General features: G+C 32.4%; 1 protein-coding gene across 3 annotated transcripts in view; it reads right to left on the bottom strand.

Moving 5' to 3' along the window:
* The window catches only part of LOC134720934 (uncharacterized), a 70162-nt gene that overhangs the window by 30303 nt on the left and 26908 nt on the right, over positions 1 to 12951 (bottom strand). For all 3 annotated transcript variants that reach the window (XM_063583520.1, XM_063583521.1, XM_063583522.1), the window contains 9 exons: positions 11047 to 12129; positions 10251 to 10364; positions 8775 to 8848; positions 8267 to 8412; positions 7873 to 7982; positions 7131 to 7271; positions 4747 to 4905; positions 3675 to 3795; positions 3005 to 3083 (listed from right to left, as the gene is read on the bottom strand). In XM_063583520.1, the coding sequence (XP_063439590.1) occupies positions 3005 to 3083; positions 3675 to 3795; positions 4747 to 4905; positions 7131 to 7271; positions 7873 to 7982; positions 8267 to 8412; positions 8775 to 8848; positions 10251 to 10364; positions 11047 to 12129 (2027 nt within the window). The remainder of the gene's footprint in view (positions 1 to 3004; positions 3084 to 3674; positions 3796 to 4746; positions 4906 to 7130; positions 7272 to 7872; positions 7983 to 8266; positions 8413 to 8774; positions 8849 to 10250; positions 10365 to 11046; positions 12130 to 12951) is intronic.

Genomic DNA, 12951 nt, shown 5'->3' with positions numbered 1-12951 from the left:
AGGTGTTTGCAATCTGCCAAAATAATATCCCCCAAAATATTTTGTATACCCTATTCAATGAAAATTGTGATATTTTACAACCGTGAAAAATAACCCTCTATACAGTATGCTTTAAAAAAATTCTCAAAGCTACCAAATACAAAAAAATAATGCGTTGCAACTGTTGGTTTGCTGTCTCACGGACTATCATCCCTTCCATATTTCAGTGTAAATAGTCATGCATGAAAATGATGTCTTAAACAACTGTTCAAGATAAAACCTCACATTCTTATTCATATAAATTCTTTTCTACTGTTATAAACTGTATGTTAAACTCTACATGTCTTTTTGATTTTGCTTTATCGTGCTGCAAGATTACAGTGAATAACAGAAATATTTTAAATGTTTTAAAATTTGTGGTTTGCAGCATTCCCTGAAATAGCAATGATATATCTTGCATTTTTGTTTAATTGTTCAACAACAGAAAGTTATACAAGATGCCAAAATTTCTGAAAGCTTTTGCAATAGATTATCCAAGATCTCTATCTATACTTGTATGTTTTTGCCCTTTTTAATCTCCAAAGGGTTGCAAATTTCACAGGAAGGAAATTGAACCAAATTGAATCTCTTTGAACTATTTCTAAGCATACATACCTGAATCCAACAGGAAGAAGTACACCTTTAAAGTCAGATAAAGAAGTCAAATACCCTAATGACTTATTGTACATACCTGAATCCAACAGGAAGAAGTACACCTTTACAGTCAGATAAAGAAGTCAAATATCCTAATGACTCTATTGTACATACCTGAATCCAACAGGAAGAAGTACACCTTTACAGTCAGATAAAGAAGTCAAATATCCTAATGACTTATTGTACATACCTGAATCCAACAGGAAGAAGTACACCTTTACAGTCAGATAAAGAAGTCAAATATCCTAATGACTCTATTGTACATACCTGAATCCAACAGGAAGAAGTACACCTTTACAGTCAGATAAAGAAGTCAAATACCCTAATGACTCTATTGTACATACCTGAATCCAACAGGAAGAAGTACACCTTTACGGTCAGATAAAGAAGTCAAATATCCTAATGACTTATTGTACATACCTGAATCCAACAGGAAGAAATACACCTTTACGGTCAGATAAAGAAGTCAAATATCCTAATGACTTATTGTACATACCTGAATCCAACAGGAAGAAGTACACCTTTACAGTCAGATAAAGAAGTCAAATATCCTAATGACTCTATTGTACATACCTGAATCCAACAGGAAGAAGTACACCTTTACAGTCAGATAAAGAAGTCAAATATCCTAATGACTCTATTGTACATACCTGAATCCAACAGGAAGAAGTACACCTTTACAGTCAGATAAAGAAGTCAAATATCCTAATGACTTATTGTACATACCTGAATCCAACAGGAAGAAGTACACCTTTACAGTCAGATAAAGAAGTCAAATATCCTAATGACTTATTGTACATACCTGAATCCAACAGGAAGAAGTACACCTTTACAGTCAGATAAAGAAGTCAAATATCTTAATGACTTATTGTACATACCTGAATCCAACAGGAAGAAGTACACCTTTACAGTCAGATAAAGAAGTCAAATATCCTAATGACTCTATTGTACATACCTGAATCCAACAGGAAGAAGTACACCTTTACGGTCAGATAAAGAAGTCAAATATCCTAATGACTCTATTGTACATACCTGAATCCAACAGGAAGAAATACACCTTTACGGTCAGATAAAGAAGTCAAATATCCTAATGACTCTATTGTACATACCTGAATCCAACAGGAAGAAGTACACCTTTACAGTCAGATAAAGAAGTCAAATATCCTAATGACTCTATTGTACATACCTGAATCCAACAGGAAGAAGTACACCTTTACAGTCAGATAAAGAAGTCAAATATCCTAATGACTTATTGTACATACCTGAATCCAACAGGAAGAAGTACACCTTTACGGTCAGATAAAGAAGTCAAATATCCTAATGACTTATTGTACATACCTGAATCCAACAGGAAGAAGTACACCTTTAAAGTCAGATAAAGAAGTCAAATATCCTAATGACTTATTGTACATACCTGAATCCAACAGGAAGAAGTACACCTTTACAGTCAGATAAAGAAGTCAAATATCCTAATGACTCTATTGTACATACCTGAATCCAACAGGAAGAAGTACACCTTTACAGTCAGATAAAGAAGTCAAATATCCTAATGACTCTATTGTACATACCTGAATCCAACAGGAAGAAATACACCTTTACGGTCAGATAAAGAAGTCAAATATCCTAATGACTCTATTGTACATACCTGAATCCAACAGGAAGAAGTACACCTTTACAGTCAGATAAAGAAGTCAAATATCCTAATGACTCTATTGTACATACCTGAATCCAACAGGAAGAAGTACACCTTTACAGTCAGATAAAGAAGTCAAATATCCTAATGACTCTATTGTACATACCTGAATCCAACAGGAAGAAATACACCTTTACGGTCAGATAAAGAAGTCAAATATCCTAATGACTTATTGTACATACCTGAATCCAACAGGAAGAAGTACACCTTTACAGTCAGATAAAGAAGTCAAATATCCTAATGACTCTATTGTACATACCTGAATCCAACAGGAAGAAGTACACCTTTACAGTCAGATAAAGAAGTCAAATACCCTAATGACTTATTGTACATACCTGAATCCAACAGGAAGAAGTACACCTTTACAGTCAGATAAAGAAGTCAAATATCCTAATGACTTATTGTACATACCTGAATCCAACAGGAAGAAGTACACCTTTACAGTCAGATAAAGAAGTCAAATATCCTAATGACTTATTGTACATACCTGAATCCAACAGGAAGAAGTACACCTTTACAGTCAGATAAAGAAGTCAAATACCCTAATGACTTATTGTACATACCTGAATCCAACAGGAAGAAGTACACCTTTAAAGTCAGATAAAGAAGTCAAATATCCTAATGACTTATTGTACATACCTGAATCCAACAGGAAGAAGTACACCTTTACAGTCAGATAAAGAAGTCAAATATCCTAACGACTCTATTGTACAGGAACCTGGAAATAAACATGGTAGTGTTAATGGCTACATTTAAGACTTACAATCAAACATGTCACAAATTGGATGAATTGCAAAAATAATGAGAGTTGATATTTGAATGGTAGACATGTGCTAAAATACTTTAAAGTCTTTCCTTTTTCTTTAAATTTCATAAAAGATAATTCTTTTTTTCATCTTCAGAAGGTAATTTGACCTCAATACATTTTTATGGGACTTAATCTCCCCATTCTTCTCAAAACATTTGTATAGCAAAGAAAGGCTGCTGGAAAACAAACTACTCCTGTGGATAGTAAAACAGGTATTGTCTTTGCTCATTGTTGAAGACCATACAGTCAATGACAGTGACCTATAGTTGTAATTTCTGTGTCATTCAGTCTCTTGTGAAGAGTTGTCTCATTTTCAACCATACAACATCTTTTTTTCTATATTCAATACATTTACAATCTCAAATTGTTGAGTTAATTCTCAAATAGATTTATACAAATGCATGTTTACTAAAATAACACTTTAGTAATATAACATTGATTCTCTTTTAAGAAAATAAATTTGTCTTATATAAAGCTTTTAAATCAAAGTTGTTAAATCACCTATAAGAATGTTGATTTCAGCAGTAGTGAGACCCTTTGTCCAACTTTTCTTTGTGAATTTCATGCCTTCTCTATCAACACATACTCTTCTCATTACAGCAAACTCATCTTTCATAACAAGCTACAATTAAAATTCAATAAAAATCAATATCAATAAAGTGTCAACAATAATAAGGAATGATAAAGATTGAGCGTTTCAATTAATTCTAATAGTGTAACTAACAATAATAAACATTGTGTGGAAAATTTGACCTAAGTCTTCTTTTTCCAAGCACCCAAGTTCTGTCAGCATAAACGTAAATCAATTTTTAGTGTAGACTGAGTTTAGCATAATGAAGATAGTGATTATTATATCAGAGCTACATCTTTAGGGTTCGTAATGTACTATAAAACACCCATTTGCAGGTTAAATTTGTGTATAGACATTACTCAGATATTTTTACATATATGTGTAAAATTCCAGGAGGTCTGTTCGGCAGTTTGACTTTATACAAAAAATTCTTTCTTTTTATTATATAAAACCTGTATTTGGCATTTAATTAATAGTTAACTTTTCAGGCCTTATTTCAAGTGTCTCGTCCTGAATATGCATGAAATATTTGCCACTGGATGTTAAGCAACCAACAATCAATTTATCAAATAACTGTAAGTGGTCATCTGGCAAACCTGTGGATTTATATTCAAAACCAGTTTAGTGCAACACAAAAACAAGAATGTGTCCCCAGTACACAGATGCCTCATCCGCACTATCATTTTCCATGTTTAGTGGACTGTGAAAATAAGGAAAATCTATTAAAAGTAGAAAGATAATAACACAGGGAACATGTGTACTAAGTTTCAAGTTGATTGGACTTCGACTTCATCAAAAACTACCTCAACCAAAAACTTTAACCTGAAGTGGGACGCACAGACGGTCTGACGGACAGATGAACAGACCAAAAAACATAATGCCCATTTTGCCCAAAAATGGGGCATAAAAAATGATTATTTAGATTTAAAATCAAGCGTTCAAAAGAATATGCTAATGCCCTCACAATGAATAACAGCAGTGCAAAAAAACATCCGTGTTTACCTCTCTGTCAACTTTTTCCTTGTGTGGTGAACAGAATACTTTTTTATCATCCTGAAACAAACACCCATCCATTCTAGCACACATAAAATGGTAATTGGCAGGACAACCTCTGGTACAGCATCCAACTGTAGCACCAGCTCTTTGACAAATATCACATTTCTGTAATAAAATGAATATGTTTCAACATAAATTTTCCATTGATAATTTTTTTTTATTAAAAAACAAGTGAAACTGCAGGCTACTGCTCACTGATGATACCCCTGTGGATAATATTAACAGTGTAAAAATAAGCAAGTGTTCGGTAAACAGGAAGTTGTCAAGTGATGAATCTGAAAACGCATCACACAGTATAGCTGACTTATATAAATCCTGAAACTAAATTTCAGAAATCCTTGTATTGTAGTTCTTGAGAAAAATGTGACAAAAATTTTCAACTTGGCTATCATGTGTAAAATCATACAAGTGTTCAGTAAACAGGAAGTTGTCAAGTTATCAATCTGAAAACGCATCACACGGTATAGCTGACTTAGATAAACCCTGAAACCAAATTTCAGAAATCCTTGTATTGTTCCCGAGAAAATGAAAAATGCGACGAAAAAATAATCACGAGACAGACGGACTGACGGAAGGACAGACAGAGGTAAAACAGTATACCCCCCCTTTTTTAAAGCTGGGGTATAATAACTGTTAGAAGTCACAAAATGAATGTCCCCCACACCTTTTACCAAAAATTTGTAAGGGTTCCGCGGAACCCAGTGTCTCGCCTACTTTTGCTGTAAATCGCAGGCTCAACAAAAATGAGGAAAAAACTCAATAGAAATATTCCTTTTGATACAATCTTCTGATTGTAAGAAGCTTCTGTAAAAGTTTGGTTAAAATCCAGGATAGTTTATGAATCTAATAAATGTTTAAAAACAACTACAGACTGTGTATGTATGTATGGTTAACTGGAAGAAAATGTAAGTCCATTTAAAAGTAAAATACGGAAAACATGGATTTATTTTTTTACAAAATTTACTTCTGGATACTATTTAATGATCATTATTAAGCTTCTGTCCAAGTTTGGTACAAACCCAGGATAGTTTAAGAAAGTTATTAAAATTTTAAAAACTTTAACCACAGAGTGAATTAAATGTTTCCCAGTAGAAAAACTATGTCCATTTAAAAGTAAAATATGGAAAAAATGGAATTTTATTTTACAAAATTTTCTTCTGGATGCTATATTATGATCATGAACAAGCTTCTGTCCAAGTTTGGTAAAAAACCCAGGATAGTTTAAGAAAGTTATTAAAATTTTAAAAACTTTAACCACAGAGTTAATGTAATGTTTCCCCGCAGAAAAACTAAGTCCATTCAAAAGTAAAATATGGAAAAAATGGATTTATTTTTTTACAAAATTTACGTCTGGATACTATCTTATGATCATAAACAAGCTTCTGTCCAAGTTTGGTAGAAATCATGTATAGTTTAAGAAAGTTTTAAAATTTTAAAAACTTTAACCACAGAGTGAATGTAATGTTTCCCCGCAGAAAAACTAAGTCCATTCAAAAGTAAAATATGGAAAAAATGGATTTATTTTTTTACAAAATTTACGTCTGGATACTATCTTATGATCATAAACAAGCTTCTGTCCAAGTTTGGTAGAAATCATGTATAGTTTAAGAAAGTTATTAAAATTTCAAAAACTTTAACCACAGAGTGAATATTTGTGGACGCCGCCGACGACGACACCGACGGAATGTAGGATCGCTTAGAGTCGAAGGCTCGACAATAAATGTGCATCATCAGGAAGCTTTCTACAACAGGATATATTTTATCTATATCTATTCCCCGTTAAGCATGAGCAGGCGATATCTCTTCAGAACATTTGTTTGTAGGGTTCAATCATCAAACATATGAAACATCACTCACATATGGGACAAATCTGTTGTCAACCTTTACAAGACAAGACAAGACATTTTCAAGATCAAATTAATTATCTATGAAATTCAAGAGGAGTTATTTATATTATTGAGTAATACAGACTCATTATTATATAGAACAAGTTCACTTATATGGTTATGGATACCATTTCTAATGTTCTTATGAGTTAGTTTTGATAAAAGTAATAAAGTTTTGAACTTCATTTTGTTTCACATTTTAAAGATTAAAAATTTCATCTGACAGCAATATTAATCTCGTGTAGGAATTCAAAATGAGGCATAATGAAACTTGGTTATAATTCTTTTGGACTTTTGTGTTGCCATAGCATGGTGATCACCAATAAAATGACAAGTGCAATGTTATTTCACATTTTAACTTGAGTGTATCAAAGAAATCAGACATTTGCTTTTGTACACAGTTTTTTACTTCGCTCTTTTCACCTTTTCATTGTAAGTTCTTACCATCTTTTTGCCCCTTGACACAGCTTCATGAACATTCTGTAATGATCCATCCCGACCCTGCTCGTAAACCTCAGCTGACCACAAGGCACAGTTTATATGGACCCAATCATCTTGACCTGTGTACAACAACCTTCCCTCTCTCTAAAAATTATATGTATAGTTTTAAGAATTATCAAAGCTTTTTAAAGAAGGTTTCTGAATAAGAGAAACATATAAATAAAACTGTTATCACAAAGATATGTCTTACCTTTTTGTACATTTGATAATGAAAATGTTGAAATTAAAATAGCAATACAACAAGAAAGTTGTGCAAATATTCAAAGATGATGAACCATAACTGAAGGTACATGGCTGAACAATCTCCATGGAAATGAGATGTGCCAATGCTTATACATGCGCATACCAAATATTATTGACCTACCACTAGTGGTTTGCCATAAACTGACCATATCACCAACTAATACATGTGAACTATGCAAAAGTCAAGAGACCATGACTGACAGGTTATGGCCTTATACATCAGCATAACAAATATCATTGACCTACCACTTGTGGTGCATCATAAACTGACCATATCACAAACTAATACATTGTTGATGATGCAGCCATTTGAAACAGCATACTTATGTCTGGCAGACAATGAATGTTAAATACCGTTTAATAAAATTATATTTTCTGAGGTATTTCTTTCCAACACCTAGCCGTCTTCAATAATAAGATCTATCTATTTGTATGTACTAACATTAGGATCAGCATCTCCATAATGCCAACAGAGTATACATCTCCTGGTGTCCTGTCCATCATCAGCCAGATCTGATGATAAAACTTTCTCTCCCTCCTCTTCTGGATCAACTAGAAAGAAAATGACAATTATCGTGTAATAATTTCCTCTCTTGATGAAAAGAGGATGTTGATTATTTTTTACAACAGATAATTAAAAGTTTATCAATTATTTAGCAACAAAGTATTTTCAATCCAAGAAAGGAGTACTTGGAATATACAACGTCCACTATGCAAAATTACAGGTTATAATCAATGTATCATATATTGTGGATTCATTTAGTTTTTGAGATAATATTCGTTAATTTTGAGTTGATGTAGATGAGAACCACATTTCCCCCTCAGTGTACCCTTACCTATTGTTAGAACTTTCTTAACAGGCGTGTCTAAAACTTTCTTGAATGGTGATGGCTGGGGTGAAGATGGCAGACTTTCTCTCTCTAACCACTGTGCATAGGTATGGTCTTCAAATGGTGGAATTACAGCATCTGGCAACATGTTTCTGAAATGAATATGGATATTTGGTATAACACTGTGTGCTTATCTTAAATGGATCAAACATTCACATGAACACCTCCTATTGCCATGAGTTTAAAATTCAAAGGGAAATAACTCAATCATAATTCTAAGGGCCATATAAATAGTTGTCACTACTACTTTGCAAGATTAAACAAGCAGGACTTTGAAAATACATGTATTAGTGAAAGGTGATCAGTATAAAGAATATAATTTAAAATAGCGAAGACATGTGCAAGTATAAATTACTGAAACTGTGACTGAATGTGAGTTGACACAAGTCCATAATTGATAGCTTTTCCATACATGCTGGAATATTGTATGATTATTTTCTACATAACTACATACTGAGGTAGACATCTGTTATGCTCCCACATCCTGCAGGCTTTAACATTGTACCAGGGAAAACATTTCTCCATTTGCTGTAACAAGAATATAAATATTTTAGAAAAAGCTCTTCATCTTTTTAATAATCTTTGGACTTTCAAATATTTGGACTCGATCATCAATGATATTGATTGTTAAAATGCTCATCTAGTCCTGAAAAAATATACAATACTGTCACAATATTCTCATTGAGGATTGATTAAGTTCAACACAACAAAAATTTGTAAGGGTTCCGCGGAACCCAGTGTCTCGCCTACTTTTGATGTAAATCGCAGGCTCAACCAAAAATGAGGAAAAAAATCAATAAAAATATTCCTCTTGATACAATCTTTTGATTGTAAGAAGCTACCATGTACTGTCCAAGTTTGGTAAAAATTCAGCATAGTTTATGAATCTAATAAATGCTTTAAAAACTTTAACTGCAGACTTTACAGGTACATTTAAAAGTAAAATACGGAAAAAGTGGATTTTTTTTTCTTTCAAATTTACTTCTGGATACTATCTTATGATTATAAATAAGCTTCTGTTCAAGTTTGGTACAACCCAGGATAGTTTAAGAAAGTTATTTAAATTTTAAAAACTTTTACCACAGAGTGAATGTAATGTTTCACTGCAGAAAAACTAAGTCCATTCAAAAGTAAAATATGGAAAAAATGGATTTATTTTTTTGTAAAATTTGCTTCTGGATACTATCTTATGATCATAAACAAGCTTCTGTCATAGTTTGGTACAAAACAAGGATAGTTTAAGAAAGTTATTAAAATTCTAAAAACTTTATCCACAGAGTGAATGTAATGTTTCCCCGCAGAAAAAACTAAGTCCATTTAAAAGATAAATACGGAAAAAATGGAATTTTATTTTTATAAAATTTACTTCTGGATACTATCTTATGATCATAAACAAGCTTCTGTCCAAGTTTGGTACAAACCCAGGATAGTTTAAGAAAGTTATTAAAATTCTAAAAACTTTAACAACAGAGTGCATGTAATGTTTCCCCGCAGAAAAAACTAAGTCCATTTAAAAGTTAAATACGAAAAAAATTGAATTTTATTTTTACAAAATTTACTTCTGGATACTATCTTATGATCATAAACAAGCTTCTGTCCAAGTTTGGTAGAAATCCAGTATAGTTTAAGAAAGTTATTAAAATTTCAAAAACTTTAACCACAGAGTGAATATTTGTGGACGCCGCCGACGACGACAGAAAGTAGGATCGCTTAGTCTCGCTTTTTCGACTAAAGTCAAAGGCTGGACAAAAATCTAAATCATAGCTACAATAAGTCTAAAGAATTTTATCTTTGCCATAAATCTATCCACTTTTTTCTGTGGCATAGAAAACTTTACTTTTTACTTTAATTAAAAATGGCTACAAAACTGAATACTGTAATCAAAATTTAAATTTTTGAGTTTACCTTTAAAAAAAAATTTTTTACTCACTTTTACAAATATGGATCTAACAGAATTAATGGCTTTCTTCCTGACAACACTATTTTCTTCTGTATCTGTTAATGCTGACTCTATAATGAATGCTATGTCCTCACTGAACTCTTCCTGTAATAAACAAGAATTGACAAAATACACTGGATTGTCAAATAAAAAACTGTATTTCTATAAAAAATATTTTTTAGTGTATCATATTCATACTGGAAAAAGTTTTTTTTCTCTTTATTTTCTCATCTGTATAACTTGCAATTAGAGGCTCAAGTATGCAACCTTCATTATCAAATAAGAAGTAACAATTGTTATCCCCTACTTGTAATTAAAAAAATTATTTAGTATCAGAAAACAAGCGTCATCTCCCACAACTTATCACTGAATAAAGATGAAGTCATTCTGTTCTGTTGTTCCTGAGAAAAGTGTGAAAATATATGTTAAACTAATGGACGGTCAAGTTTTTACAATGTAGCCTTGAGCGTGGTAAAATATACTTGTATATTTTTTTTAGCTGATGTTTTAAACAGTGAACATAAACTGTCTGTTAAAATAGTAAAAAGTACATTGGTTTTTAATATTACACTTTCGAAATTCAAGTATTTTTCTGTGAATTAAAATATAAACAGTCACATCTTTACAAACTAAAACAAAAGAGCAACAGTTCTATCGACAGAGTACAGGTTATGTTGCGTATGGTCCAACAAGGACAAAGTTTTTAGCATTAAGCATTATAGTGAATAGAATTTGACTTCGATCATCAAATTTAAATAGCAAGAACATTTATAAAGACTCAACTTACCACATTTATATAACCTCCGTCTATAATTTTTTGTCGGACTGTCATGAGATCTTTAGGATAATTCCTGGTAGGTACAACCTTTGGTAAAGTTTCTGCTGCAAATCGTACCACAGCTCCTTTCTTTTCCGGTGTTTTATGTACTACAATGCTCTGACTAGCTAAACTTGAATTACTATCTACACTCAGTCGTATAGACTTTTCACTATGATTGTCTGTAGGAGTTTGTGTAGATATAGACTGATCAACACTTGGTACAGCCTTTGATTCAGTCAATGTACTCTGACCAACACTTAATAAAGCCTTTGATTCGGTCAAAGTACTTGGATCCACACTTAGTAAAGAGTTTGATTCGGTCATTAAACTCTGACCAACACTTGGTAATGCCATTGATTCGGAAGATATACTTGGACAAGTATTTGGTAATGCTATTGATTCGGTAATATTCTGTATTGATTTGTCCTCAGAAATAGTCACTGCACTAGATTGACAAGATTTCTGTTCCATAGAAGTTACTGTACTTTGAATTAAATTTTGTTCAGGATTAGGTCCTGTAGTTTGTAATGATTTTTGTTCAATAATAGAGGCTGCACTTGTTGGAACTAAATTTTGTTCAGGAGTCTGAATTGTACTTGTTTGATTTGATTGCTGTTCTGAAGATGCTCTGTTCTTCACTAAACCTTCTAAATTCTTAATAAATAATTCTACATCAGCAGTATTCTTTAAAACATAAGATTTACTGCCATCTGGCTCATCTAACTGTTTTGTTATAGCAGAAATATCACTCTCAGAAACTTTATCACAGACATTAACAACCTTAGAATCACAGTTTAACAAAGAATTATCTCCCTTATTATCAGTTTCCATAGAAACAATTTCTCTTTTACTATCACCGTCATCAGAAACTGCCTCAGAAATATCTCTTCCACAGTTAGTCAAATAATTATTACTTTTTGCACTTGTATCCAATTTTAAAGTTTTGTCAGTTTCCATGGCAACAGAATTTGAATCAGAACTGACCTCCTTACTGGACAAGGAGTCATTACTACTTTCATCTACGATTATTTTATTTTCAGTGTCAGGTTTCTGCAAAAGTTAATAAAACATATATTAACAAAATATACATATAAAGGGTACATGCAAAGCAATTTAAAATGTCACACATGGAAACTTAAAACTGTAATTTTTTATTAAATGATACCCCTCACTTAATAAATGGAGAATGTGTCCCATGTCCCACTTGGGACAACATCCCTAATGCACCTTGAAATGAGGAACTCAAAAGTCACGTGTAAACAAAAATTCCCTGTGTAGTGATAATTGACACTTTTCTATGATAAACAAGTGATTGAGCTTAACCATTTGAATTTATTTAGAAAGTAGGGGAACACAGAATAAATGTGTAAAATCTATGGAGCTATTAAATGTGTTCAAAGTATTAAATTTTCAAAGAAGTTATTGTGTTAAAAATGGGATTATTTACCACGAGGAGCCGCATCACAAAAGGATACTTGGGGTTTGCTAATTTACAGAAAAAGTAATCTCACTTCGTACCCAGAAAATTTAACCACATATGTCTCAGCTTCGAAACGAGCCATCACACATATCCAAGTTAACGATATGGACTGAGCAACAGAAGAAAACGTTACCATTACCGCCTATGGATAAACTAATGCGCATCTATACCCACTTGCATAAACATTATAAAGGGATATAACTCAAGAACCCTAAGAGTGGCACAACCCAAATCTGTTTTTAATGTAAAATGCATTGTGTTCAAGTCTAATAACATTTGGTTGAATTTTTTTTCTCGATCTTTTGTGTTTTTAACACTACTTTTTGGCTTTTTCCTGGCAGCCAGTTTGTATTGGTGGTGGAGGTTGGAGTGCCAGAGAAAACCACCAACCT

Source organism: Mytilus trossulus, chromosome 6, assembly GCF_036588685.1.
Source record: "Mytilus trossulus isolate FHL-02 chromosome 6, PNRI_Mtr1.1.1.hap1, whole genome shotgun sequence".
Lineage (NCBI taxonomy): Eukaryota > Metazoa > Mollusca > Bivalvia > Mytilida > Mytilidae > Mytilus > Mytilus trossulus.
This window is presented reverse-complemented; position numbering and strand designations above follow the sequence as displayed.